Source organism: Aquila chrysaetos, chromosome 6 (assembly GCF_900496995.4).
Source record: "Aquila chrysaetos chrysaetos chromosome 6, bAquChr1.4, whole genome shotgun sequence".
Taxonomy (NCBI): Eukaryota; Metazoa; Chordata; class Aves; order Accipitriformes; family Accipitridae; genus Aquila; species Aquila chrysaetos.
In genome coordinates, this window is record NC_044009.1 from 34532230 (window position 1) to 34545069 (window position 12840).

General features: G+C 35.6%; 2 protein-coding genes across 8 annotated transcripts in view; one reads left to right on the forward strand and one right to left on the reverse strand.

The window, feature by feature from the left end:
• DPP4 (dipeptidyl peptidase 4) overlaps positions 1 to 1334 on the forward strand; it is a 41253-nt gene extending 39919 nt beyond the window's left edge. Inside the window, exon 26 of the mRNA XM_030017006.2 lies at positions 73 to 1334. Within this exon, the coding sequence (XP_029872866.1) occupies positions 73 to 171 (99 nt within the window). The 3' untranslated portion in view covers positions 172 to 1334. The remainder of the gene's footprint in view (positions 1 to 72) is intronic.
• Positions 1335 to 3414: 2080 nt separating this feature from the next.
• SLC4A10 (solute carrier family 4 member 10) overlaps positions 3415 to 12840 on the reverse strand; it is a 165323-nt gene continuing 155897 nt past the window's right edge. For 2 of the 7 annotated variants that reach the window (XM_030017004.2, XM_030017002.2), the window contains exons 23-25: positions 11766 to 11833; positions 10110 to 10226; positions 3415 to 5730 (exon numbers count right to left, since the gene is read on the reverse strand). In XM_030017004.2, the coding sequence (XP_029872864.1) occupies positions 5664 to 5730; positions 10110 to 10226; positions 11766 to 11833 (252 nt within the window). In that variant the 3' untranslated portion in view covers positions 3415 to 5663. Of the gene's footprint in view, positions 5731 to 6658; positions 6685 to 9258; positions 9426 to 10109; positions 10227 to 11765; positions 11834 to 12840 lie in introns of those variants that run through there. The other 5 variants (XM_030017001.2, XM_030017003.2, XM_030017000.1 and 2 more) reach the window with 3 other exon arrangements.

Sequence of the window (12840 nt, forward strand, 5' to 3'; positions counted from 1 at the left end):
TGGTTTTGTGTCTGTCATGTTTGATTTAGATGTAGCTAGAACTAACATTCTCTGTATTTTTCTTTCCCACAGTGGTATACTGACAAAGACCACGCCATCGCCGGTCAAGCACATAAGCATATTTATACCCATATGAGCCATTTCATAAAGCAGTGTTTCTCACTGCCCTAGCACCAGCATTTTGGTTGTTAGCAATGGTACTTCTCCAGAAAACGTTCTAGCTAATGTACACTGAGCCAGTATAAACTTTTATGAATCAAGATGAGATAAGGATCAGCTCTTGGTATACCTGTGTACACAATGAAATGCTAATCTTTATAATGATTTCTGTTGCCAAGCAACTATTGCATTTTTATTGATTGTGTTTAATCAAGTCTTAAAATCACCAGAATGTAGGTATGTTGCAGACTTCTAGAAAGCATGGTACTTGCTTGAATCAGTACCTTTTGATATTTCAGTCTAAAAGAGAAACAGTCCAGTTTCTATATTAGGGTAATGAATGATGAAAACGTCACAGAGGAACCAATGTGGAGATCAGTTGAGGAATAAAAATAATAATGTTTCCAACAAAAAAAACAGAATGAACCCTGTGATCGTTTCTGTGAAAATACTGGTAAAACTTCAAGCACATTTTGCAGAAATTACCTAATGCTTGATCAATTATCAATTTAGAAACAATATCAATAATTACTGCAATGTTAATATTTTCTATGCAGAATGAAACACTTTGTTTACTGCGATTCCTTGAGTTAGTATTTTCTCTGCAATCTCTTGGATTACAGTTGTAGAAGTCTTCCAAAGAAAGCATGTAACCAGCTTTCACCACAGATTTTTGAATGATACCTATTCAAACCAATGGCACTGAATTTCTTTGTTTCCTATCATAGTACTGTGATTTTGGCTTACTTTACAATCAAAAAGGCTGCTACTGTGGGAATCTGCATGGGTAAGATCTTATCTGGGAACTCTAGCAGCCTACCATTGTTTCTCTAAGCGACAGAGAAATTTTTATATTTTTTTTTTAGAAGTTTCCTGTTTACTGATGAATAGGATATATTCCTTGCACTCAAACACAGAACATTACAATGCAAACTAGGAGTCACTTAAAGCAAGGGCTGGACTGTAACTCTCATGTGAACATGCTATTTAGCAAACCTGCTCTTCCTTGCAGCCTACCAGTAAATTTCTGCTTTATCTTCAGCACTCCAGGTAGGCTTCTCCATCTGAAGATAAGATTAGTTTTCTTAATTTCACATAGGTAGAAGAACAGATGCAACCCACTTGTGCTACAGACTGTGCTCCTTTAAAATAATAAAGACATTAAGTTATGAAAAGTGTAGTCTGTATCATTAAAATGTTGCTCAAGAAACTAACTCCTAGAATTTTACAAAAATCCATTAATTTTGAGAGAAACTTACAATGAAGTTTCTGCTTTTGTTTAACGGTATCATGTAATGGAGTGTGACATGATTATCTAACAGTTAGCTTCTTGATATTAGATGCCAGCATGTGATTATGTATGTATTGTGGGTTATTAGTGACATTAGGTGTGAATGTAAAAGTACTCATACAGACAGATAAAGCATGGGGAGAATGTCAAGACAGTTTGTGCAGCTTGTCCTTAAATGAGAAAGAGAAGGGGGCCTGAGATGGAAAATAAGGTTTTGGTTTCACAAATAAACTAAAAACTCCTTGACTCACAAAATAAGGGTTTTGGGGGGGGCGGGCCGGGGGGTTGCAGAACAAACTGGAGAGGGGTATTACAGCTATAATCTTGGGCTCAATGTATGAGTGGTTCTAATGTGTTAAAATGTTCTGTTAAAGTTCTATAGGATACAGGCTGTCACTTGCCTCTAAAAGGTTATAGCATCCATGTCTCCTGATTCTTTTGACTCAAGGGAAAGCAACGTAAATCAGTATAAAGGTAGATCACAGCAATGCAGATAGATAAGTTATAAAAAAGATGATCATTATGAAGTTCTGGATGGTTTGTGTATGCAAGGGGCAAATAATTGGGGGGGGGGGGGTTTAATGCTATTACTGACACCATCATATAAAGTTACTTCTGTAATCCAAAAGCTACATTAACTAGCCTCTCATTAACTGCAGAGTATTCCCTCAGTGTAATCAGAGAAGCATTAAAAAAAAAACACCTTTCTAACTAAAACTAAAAATTATATGGTCTGGGTACATCTTTCATTAAGTAAAGATCCAGTTCTTTGTATCTGACCTACCTTACTGATTGCTAGCATCTCACTGGGAAACTCTACTCTCAAGCCATAGTCCTGTTTTAACTGTCTAATCTGTGAGGCATAACAAAGTACAATGCTAATTATCTTATTTATCTGGAAAGCACTTTCTAAGCTATGCTGCTAATAAAGCATGATGCAACTTTTAAAACAAAAAAAATAATGTTTTATTTCTGTAGTAAGTCTCCTAATAAACATCAATTGTGTCTAATTTCCTCTCTGGTAGATCTCCCTCAGCTCCAAAAATAATTCAGACAATAGGACAACAGAGTGGCCTCAGGGAACTGACAACTTGCTTGAATGCAGGAGCACAGGTAAATACCCAAAACAGGCCAGCTCATTTCATTAATGTACAAAGCCAGCCCTAGGAACCAGTTGTGCCTGAAGTAGTACCACATGCTAGAGTTAGTTAGGCACCTACCAATTACCTTTTTTCGTCTGTGTTTTTTTCCATGCGAAATGGATGCTTAAGTTTGTTGTACAGTACACTTTGTGTTAAATCCTAACAGAAGCAGCTGAATCCAGAGGTTTGAGAACTGTTACCGTTCCCAGGCTGGGAGGCTCCCAGTCTTTGGTTTAAAAATTGGTGAAGAAGATTAAAGGGATTTAGTATTGGGTTTTGGCAGCAGTACTAGGCTTTAAGGCCTAAAAGCTTTTCAGTAGCAGAAATTTAGGGTCCTGAGAATAGTAGAAGCTCCCACCAATAGGCAGTCGACTAAGCCGCTGTTCAACTATTGGACACTTTAAATATTGTAGCTTAGATTGTATGACCTTACCTCTTGAACAGTAAAAAGACCCAACTACTGCTGCCTGGTCCGCAATATCTCTCTCAGGAGCAAGGAGAACCAACTCGTGACCAGTAAATCAGAATTTAACTCCCACTCTCTTTCTGGAGCAGGCCTGTTATGTGCCATCCCTAACAGCACACTTACTTACAGTTAGAGACAGACCAAGTACACCGCCATCAACTACCCACAGCAAGCCAACACTGATGGCATTGCACGTTTCAATGAGATTCCACTCGGAAATGGAGCAGGACTGGGCTCTAGAATTCATTAACATGGGAAGCACATTCAAGTAAGTGTCAGGTAGACATTTAAAATACCATAGCCATACTGCATGCTTGTTCTGGATTTTGGAGTGTAAAAATAAAATTGAAAATTAGTTAGGATAAATATTTATTTTCACATAACATCTCTTAATTGTGAAAAACACAATAGTCTATTCACATGTACACATAAAGTTTTGTAATAAATTACATCCAAGAAATTGAGTAATTTTGACCAGGAATATGAAATTAGAAGTAAATATAGCACTACATTTCCTTTATATTGTGTGTGATTTCAGAATGTTAAGATTAACATTGTAATAGCATTTAAATTCACACAAGAACAGAGTGACTGTTTTGAAATAAAACCACTCTGAAATACTGAACAGAAATACAGAATGCCATTGAATACACTGATTTCTTAATATTCTAAGAGTTGGTCAAGTGAAACTAATATGTTTCGATTGTATACGTTATCTGTAACAAAGCAACATATTAAAACACCACCAGGCAGCTTCCGGGACAAACCAGTATTGAACTGCTATACTAACCTTAAAACAATTGGAATCTTACAATTTATCATCAAGTACACAAAACAAAGCATTTAACCTTAATGCATCAGCATTTTTTTCCTAAATTTACAAATACAAACATTTAATTCAATGTAAATCCTTCTTTGTGTCCATTAGATATTTTTTTTTTCTCCATAAAAATGGCCTTTAATGGGCTTTGATAATGCTAAGTCAAATTTAGAACAGTGACCCTGTTAGTTTGCAGCAAAATGCAGTTATCATTTATGGCTAAAGTAGTAAAACACACTCATACACACAAAAAACATTAGAAGGAATACTTTAAATGTGCTGGATGTGAAAAGTTTTTCACATGAGGTCTACAGAAGGATTATCGTATTTTGGAAAGCTGGGAATGTTAGAGCCCTGTGGATGAGTTGTTATAAAGATTACAAGACTAATTCTTAGTTGTAGGATTCAAAGTAATAGCATAATAATTGAGAGTTAACTTTCATTTAATAATTTAAAAATTTATTTTAAAAAAATTTAAAAATCAGTGAATTCCAAATAACGCAATAAAACTTTTGCTCCACATGTCTATTAATTCGATACCTGATCTTGCAGTCCTGGTTTTACACAAAAGATCAGCTTGAAGGATCAGGCAGTAACAAAATCCATTATGAAAAATGTCTCTGTAATGGCTTTAAAGCCCCATTTTACTTTGCTATGTTGTTTTTATCTTTCAGTCAATATGTATGTGATGGAATAATGAAGAGCTGTAACTAAACCAACAGGAAGATACCCATTCAAGTATTATACACAATTAATCTCTGAAATTAAGAGGTTGATAGTTGTTATTAGAGAGAAGACAATATAAATACGCCCTTTATGTGGCTGTATTTTAGCTAATAAAGAGGAAGATCATTGGGCAGGTCATATAACTGCATGAGGGGTAGTTTGTATCTACAAAATTTTCCCTATTATAAAATAATGGATTGATTAATGACATAATGCAGTTGTTTGGCCTACCATGGCAACATTCATACAATACAAGATAAAATACTGTAATCACAGATTGCATTTTAAGAAATACTGTACCCATGTTTCACATCAAAGGATGTGGTGGTGTTTTTCAACTAAGGTAAGAGAATGTTTTAATATATATTTTTAATATATATGTATATATATGACTATGTTCCAGTTACATACAAATTGGAATATTAAATACACTGTATTAAATGAAGGAAAACTTAACAAATACAGAATCTGACCCTGCAATCCTCATTGCAAGAGTAATCCATAACTGCAAAAGGACAGCTTGAGGAAGAAAGGATTATCCTTGTTAGTTTGTTCACAGGGTCAGATCAGTTGTTGCTTTAAAAACTTCTTTAGTGTTTGCTTGTCAGTTTGGGTCTCCTGAAATCATTTACTCAAGTTTGGTGATTTAAAAAAAAAAAAAAAAAAAAAAAAGAGAGAAAGAAATTGGAACAAGTGGTTTCAAGTTCGTCTTGAATGAAGATTATTAAGTATTCTCACACAGAAAAAGTAGCAAAATACAGTACAAACCTATTAACAGGAAGTTTGAATTTGAAAGAAACTTTGCTTGTTGAATTTATGATACCAATACTAATAAATGGCCAATATCAGCAAAGAACATGAAGATTTTTTGCATTGGCTACTGCAGACTTTTACACAGATACTAGACAATGTAGACAAGGTGAAATGAGACAAATATTGCACTACATTACCTGTGCTAGTTTGAGATGAAAGACAAAAAGTTACAAGGTCAAATCATTTGTATTTAATCATTGTGGCACTCCTTTCATTTGTTTGTAAAAAAATTAATTGAAGAACAAGTCATAGACAAGTCTCCCGGTCAACACCTTTCCCTGAGTCAGCTTTCTTCTCTTTTCTGATTTCAGCACTAGGAAAAGAAGGAAAAAAAAGTGTTACATCAGCACTATCATATATATTAATCATCTGCCCGAAAACCAACATTGCACTGGTATTTTAATTAATTTTTCATGCTGCGTAGCACAAACTGGGAAGCAAGTGAAAGTTGCTGTGCTGAATGGTGCAGAAGACATCAGCCAGCATTTTAGTAACAAGGTAGGTAGAGAACTTAAGATGTACAGACAGACAAGTCAGCCAGCATGCAAGAAAAGATAGCCACTTTTTTTTTTCTTTTTTTTTGGCAAATACAACTGTTAATTGATTAAATAATGGTAATGGTACAGTTCTCAGACAATACCGGCATTTTCTTAAATGGCAAAAACAAGAGGTCACAATAAGTATTTCTTGTCTTTAAAATGTATTCTGTTGCTCAGTGTACATTTAGAAGGAATGTTTCTGAACTAGAGCAGTGCAAGCCAATTTCCAACTGTAATATTTGGCTTTCAGTCTTGACTAGGGAGAGCAGGAGAAGGCCACGGTGGTGAGGAGTGACAATATTCCCCATTTGGAGCTTAATATATACTTCTTCGTGTATACATTATAAGGAAATAACTTTTTTTTTTTTAAAGCCTGAAAGATCATACAAAAGCCGTATCACCAAGAACTCTGAAGCAGAGTTCAAATTTGGATTCAGCATTTTTCCACTTAAAACACTGTTGATTTGCCTACAGAAAGCAATATATGTGCAAAGCAGATGATTATTTTTTTTAGTGAAGAGGGTCCTAATTTACAACAGCGTAAATAAATAAAAAGTCATGTTCTTGCAATGAATTTCAATCACACTAGGAAAATGCAGAGGCTTCCACAACACAGGCAAATCAAGCCTTCAACAAAGAGTGGCAGGGTATCTAAAAAAAAGATGGTTCTGAAAACAAACCTGTATCAAGCACATAACCTACCAGGTTTCATGGGAATAATTCCTTAACTAGAATGAATGAGAAATAGGCTGTTACACAAGGCTTAAAGAAAGCAAGATCAATTCTCAAATTCTTAAGGTGATTCATGCACAATTTTACAATCATCTGACATTTTTCTTCACATAAAAATTGCTTTAAGGATACAATTCAGTTCAGCCAAAGCTTACTTCTAAGCCTATGGCAGCTTCCAGAGGTGTTAATGGAAATAGCTAAAGAATACCAACTTCTGCCACTTCAACTGCCAAATCTGTCACCTTCTGTAGAACAGTGATAGAATTGGGTATGTTACACTTTTTGCACACAAAGGGTATGCAAACAAATTCCTGGGGGGTGAATTTAAAGTGCAGCAGTACAGCAGGCAGTTACCTGTGCTTAATAAAAGCAAACACTGAGGATGTGTTGTGTGCCTTACAGTCTATGATATTTCCACGTTTCACATGCCTCTGTGATACCAGGAAAGTCTTCCTTCTATTTAGGATTCACATCTCTGAGCATATCCTGCAGATGTGGGCTTTAATGCCTCAAGAAATTTGAAAAAAAGAGGACAAGTCCAGTCTTCTACCAGTAAAACACATATAACTGGTGGATCTGTAAGGGACTTGGAGCCCTCTTCCTCCCTACCAAGGCAGTAGTCTAATAAGCCCGAGAAGGAAGGTTTGGGATGTGGGATTTGCATATCTCCAGGTAGAAAGGGGAATGCATACCATCTACAAAGTGATAGATGCCTCTTTCTCCAACATTTTAAAAGACCAGCTAGGACTACCTTCTACACATCGTCAGATCTTCTGCATATGTTTTGGAATTGCTATCTGAAGGGCTTAATATTATAAGCAAAGACAGAGGAATACTTAATTACATGTACCAAAGAGGGCTATGTTTAAGATAGGTGCCTTAGTGTTCAATTCTACGAAGACAGGCTCAAAAGCAGACCTTTAGGTAGGTCCCTAGGACTTTTAATAATGAAAAATTAAGGTTGGAAAATTGTAAAGTTCACGTGCCTCTATGGTTAGACAACAGTTCACTAAATTTAAGTCCCCTCTTCAGACCCTTAAATCCTGTTAAGAGTCTGTATGTATGTTGTTAATCGATCAGTGCCTTACATAAAAGGCATTACATGAAATCATAGTACAGTATCATTTAATTATCCCCATTTAATAATATTTTGAGATATTTGTATAAGAAAATAGATGTGACAACAGGAAAAGGAGTACTAAACACTTCTGTAGTTGAACTTGAAAAGGCATCAGTAAAATTAATTTCAAAACAACGTGATTTTTTTTCCCCTATGGTAAGATACCCTTCACTGCAGGGAATTGTGTAATGTAATACTGGTAATCTTGATCATTTGCAAAAATTATCCTTATGACTGCTACCATTCCAAGCTTTCCTTTTTCTCAGTACTTACCTAGGATTGAATTATATTTTCATGTAATGATACATGCATTTAGGAATATAATGTTTCTTTAGCTCTGTCTCTAATATGATTTAAGATTAGTATTGTCTATGGTTTTGCTTATCAGAAAGCAAGCCTCCCAGGTTTACAGTTCTTTGAATCTACTTCTGTCTGGCAATCTGAGACAAGTTAGAGCACATGAAAAAGGAGGATTTCAGATTCTTTAAGAGCTTGTTTCCTTTACAACAGAACACTCATACCTAAAACCATAAAACCTGTGATCCCTTAGTTCCTTTTCACCCGAGTCTTTGTTTTCATGAGCAAAGATGCAAGAACAGATTGAAAATGAGCTCATTAGAGAATAAGTTTCTGTTTCACTGCAGTGGAAAGGCCAAATCACCTTTTACCAATGTTGTCCAAACCAGAGTCTATGAGGATGCTCTTTGCTCAAAGCATCTTTGAAAATTTCAGGTAAAAACAGTACATGTTTACATAATCTATCATAAAATCAAAGCAAGCAACATCCACCAGAAGAACTACAACTACTGCACAGCCAGTGGCTGTGAATGTACTGCATCAGTTTCTTCTCTTTGTCAAGGCTGTGAAAGCCTGGACAACAGAGGCACATAAGGTAAGAAAACCCTACTGTACATCCTTCTCCCATGCACCACACTGATTTCACTGTGACAGGATCCTTTTCAGCCCATGTTTAGGGTGGAACGCCAATCAGAACTACACTGCTATTTTGATCGTCAGTGAAATAGCATTAACATGATCACATAAGTGGGCTGCTCCATGGGTGTCTGAAATGAAGATTCTCTGGTCATCAACTGTTCCATCTCATTTACGCTGTTTCAGGAAAGGAACAACACTGACAGGCAGCATGCCATTTCAGGGTAACAAAATTAAAAAAATGTATTTCACTACAAAATTTTTTCTCTTACTGTATCTTTTCACCATAAAACAATGACTAGCTGTTTCAAACATGGAGCTTGTTTTGAAAACTAGATTTAGAAATGGGCAGAATATAATTTTATATTTCTAAAAAGTCAAAGAATTCATGAAAAAGGATTCTAGGAATAAATTCAATTTAACATTTAAATGCACTATGTCTACAGTTTCTATTTTTAATACACAATAAATTTCAAATTTTCATATTAAGGACTTTAATGAAGACATTTTACATTCCTACTTGAAATTTCTTTTCATTCTGTCTCCCCCCAAACTACACAAGGTCAAGTCATTTGGGTTCTTAGGTGACGCCATATTGAATTGCAAGATACAATCAAGGAAAAGGTTGGGGGACAGCGTCTTACCTTTGGGCAATCAGCTTCTAGAGTGATTAGGAAGGGGGAGCTTATGACAAAAACGTGATATGAAACAGTTAAGTAGAAAATGGTTAAATTTAAAATTTATGGGAACAGAGGAAAATTTCTCTGACAATCACACTTGTGCTTGTATATAATATTTTCTTATTCCCACAATAATTCTGTAGCACAGATAAAACATCGTTGCTTCATTTTACATTTGTCTGGACTAAATTTTAAAAGTATTTAACTGTTCTGAGGACAAGTGAAGTAGGCAGAAAAATGAAAAGTGATGCAATCTTAAAATTATTTTCATTCCAAATATTAGTAGATTGCATTCAGAGTACTGGGTTCTTCATATAGATATTTCCAGGGCAGTGATGACCACTTCTTTTTCAGGAGGAAAGAACAAAAGCAAGCAGATCAAACACAACAGCTGTTGTGCAATATCCAGGTGTAGGCTGGTGGTTCATTACACAAGCATCAGGCATGCCCAACTTCATTTTCCACTGTAGCATAACTAAGTAGCATGCAAATATTTGTGATTTTTTTTTTCCCCATAAATAGTGCATTTGTGTTTTGAGCTCAGAATATTATGACTGAACATAAATAAAAGGAAACCTCAAGAAATAAAACTACAAGATGCTAAAAATCTTTCTAATCCCTAGCAAAATATTCTAATACTGGTTTGACACCAATATATAAAGTATAATGCAATAAAAAATATTAAAACCTTTTAGAAGGAAAGCTTGACTCCTTATCTTTTGCATTCTCCGAGGATATCAACAATGTCTTCCACACAGCAGTTTTTGCCATTTCATCAGAAATGTTTATCACAGATGGGTCATCTCTAAGCAAGAATAAAAGTAAATACACAATAAAACAATGAGCAATCAGTCTTTGTTACTTATTAACTCTATAAAAGTCCTTGAAAACTGATAGTGATGACAATAAGTAAGTGCAATTTAAGTTAAGAAATTGTTAAACCTCAAAAATCCTGAACAGTGACTTAAATATTCTCTTAAAACATCTTAGCACTTTAGTATTTTCCTCATCCAACAGCAATTAATCACAGTATAAAATCACAGCTCTGAAACTCCACCTGCTTTTAAAACAACTTTAAAAGCAATCAAAAACCTTGACAAAGTCAAAGATTTAAGAGATCTAATAAAAATGCCCCAATTAAACAAGTTAATCAGTAGCTTTAAGCAGCACTTTGTAGCCATTATGCCCTTAGCTTTACCTGGACTGCTCCAACTATGTATTCATACACTTAAGAATGATAAAGTCTTAAATGTTTTAAGAGCCTGCCTGTACATTATTCCTGACTTCATGGTTTACATATGGCTTGACATTCAGTGAGCCGTCAGTAAACTTGGTTTTCACAATGTTTTGGGGAACCACTTTATCAACCAATGTCCTGACTCTTCTTTTTAGCTGTAGGACTGTGACCCTTACAGTACAGAAAGTCAGATATTATCTGGGCAACTGTACCTAAGTAAACACACTATAGATCAATACAGATCACACCCCAAGATAAATGAAGCTTAATTATTGCTAATATAAAACAGAACAAAAAGCTGTGGACAAAAGAAGGAAAAAACCAGACCATTAGAAGTGTGATGAATCAAAAGTAAGAAATAGGCTGGGATTTTTCAGAGACACAGTTAGTTGTTTGCCTTAGGAGACATTAGGGTAACTTCATGTTAAAATGTAAGAAAGGAGGCCACTCTGAGATAGTGTTCCTATGAACTCACATTAATGCAGAGGCTACTATTACCAGATATTTCAAATCTTTATTAAGAACTTTCTTTCTGAAAACTGTAAATGACAGTAAGTGCTTATGGGCTGGCTACATGTTACTATTATCTATAACATAGGTTTTCACGCTTTTTAAGTTTTGTCAACCCTGCATCATGCCTTATCTACCCTGGACAGCTCTTGATTCACTTTACTATCTCACATAGATAGGATCTTAATTAGAATGTTTTAAAATGTTACACTGTAAGAACCTAGTTTTTCTGTTGTCTTCAAAACCTTTCCTGGCTCCCTGTTAGCATCAGGGTGAAGGGTTTGACCGGCTCCACACCTTTGTTTCACACTGTGCATGTCAGAGGCCAAGGTTCATTATGAACAACCTGATCCTGCAGTCCTGCCCAAGGGAAAACTTCAACTAGTAGGTCCTTTTCCTAGGCACTGTGAGAGCACGTGGAAACACTAGAAAAGGGCTGAGCTTATTAAATGCTGCAGTATATGGATCAGTTCACCTATCTGTACTCTACTACCAGACAAACATCCTCCTGACATTCAGTAAGCATTAAGAATAAATATTATGGCATGTTTATTTGTTTAATTGCAACTCACCTAAAAGAGGAAAGGTATATTTTACCTGTAATGTCCTTCTAGTGGTAACTGAACAGTCCCTTCCTCTTCCATTGCTAACATACTTTGCTCTTCCTAGAAGGAAGAAATTTAGACATGAGACAGGATATGATGTTGTGAAAAGTGAAATTCATGTACTTTAATCCTCTTCCCCCTTTTCTTTAAGTATTTATCTGAAGTTCTTAAAGTAAGGTACTTTTCAACTCTTAATTTAAATATTTGACATTTAAAACCCTGTATTTTAAAAGACATTTCTTCACTTAATGTTATTTTTCAATGTCAAATAGAGGTGACACTTGTAACAATAAAGAAAGAGAAAAATTAATAACACTGAGTGAGCAACTGTATGGTGAATTTTAAATATCATGCATAACAGCATGTATACATTACAATGTTAACATGCAAAATTAGGGAAGTCAAGTTTGCACACACACAGTTTTAATACTGATAAAAGTTTTATTGCAGCAAAAGGTAGTGAAACAAGACACCAAAATTAGTTTTCACTTGAACAGGGAAAAAACTTCTGTGAGCAAGAGGAAGTGAAGAGAACTAGGAGATGTATCTACCAAAAATCTTTTTGTGAAATAATTACAACTTTAGAAAATCTATTTTAGGGGGAGGGGAGAACAAAACAGTACCCCTCAAGCACCACGTCCTGCCTGCAAGAACAAAGGAAAACAAGTGTCTGTCTTTCAGACATCAACTCAAGGCTCCACAGGAGGATTCTCAAGGCTCACACCCCTGTTAGGTCACAAAAACCACAGACAGGAGGTTAAAGTGCCTTCACATGAATGTAACCATCAAATCCTGCCCTAAACTGTTGCACTGTGTGTGTGTGTAAGCGTTAGCAGACACCCAGAGACCTCCACATCTTTCTTCCCTTTATTAGATGGCTTTGTAACAGTTTACCCTGATGCCTGTTTGAAAGTGTGAGTTGGCTCTCCCAAAAAGAGAGCTCACCATTTTTCTGGTAGATCACCCAAAACCCTACATGCCTCACACACACTGGTAAGTTGGTATTAGCTGGGAGAGCCAGTACAATTTTCCAAAATAGTAGAATTTAAGTCCTCTCTACACAGAAA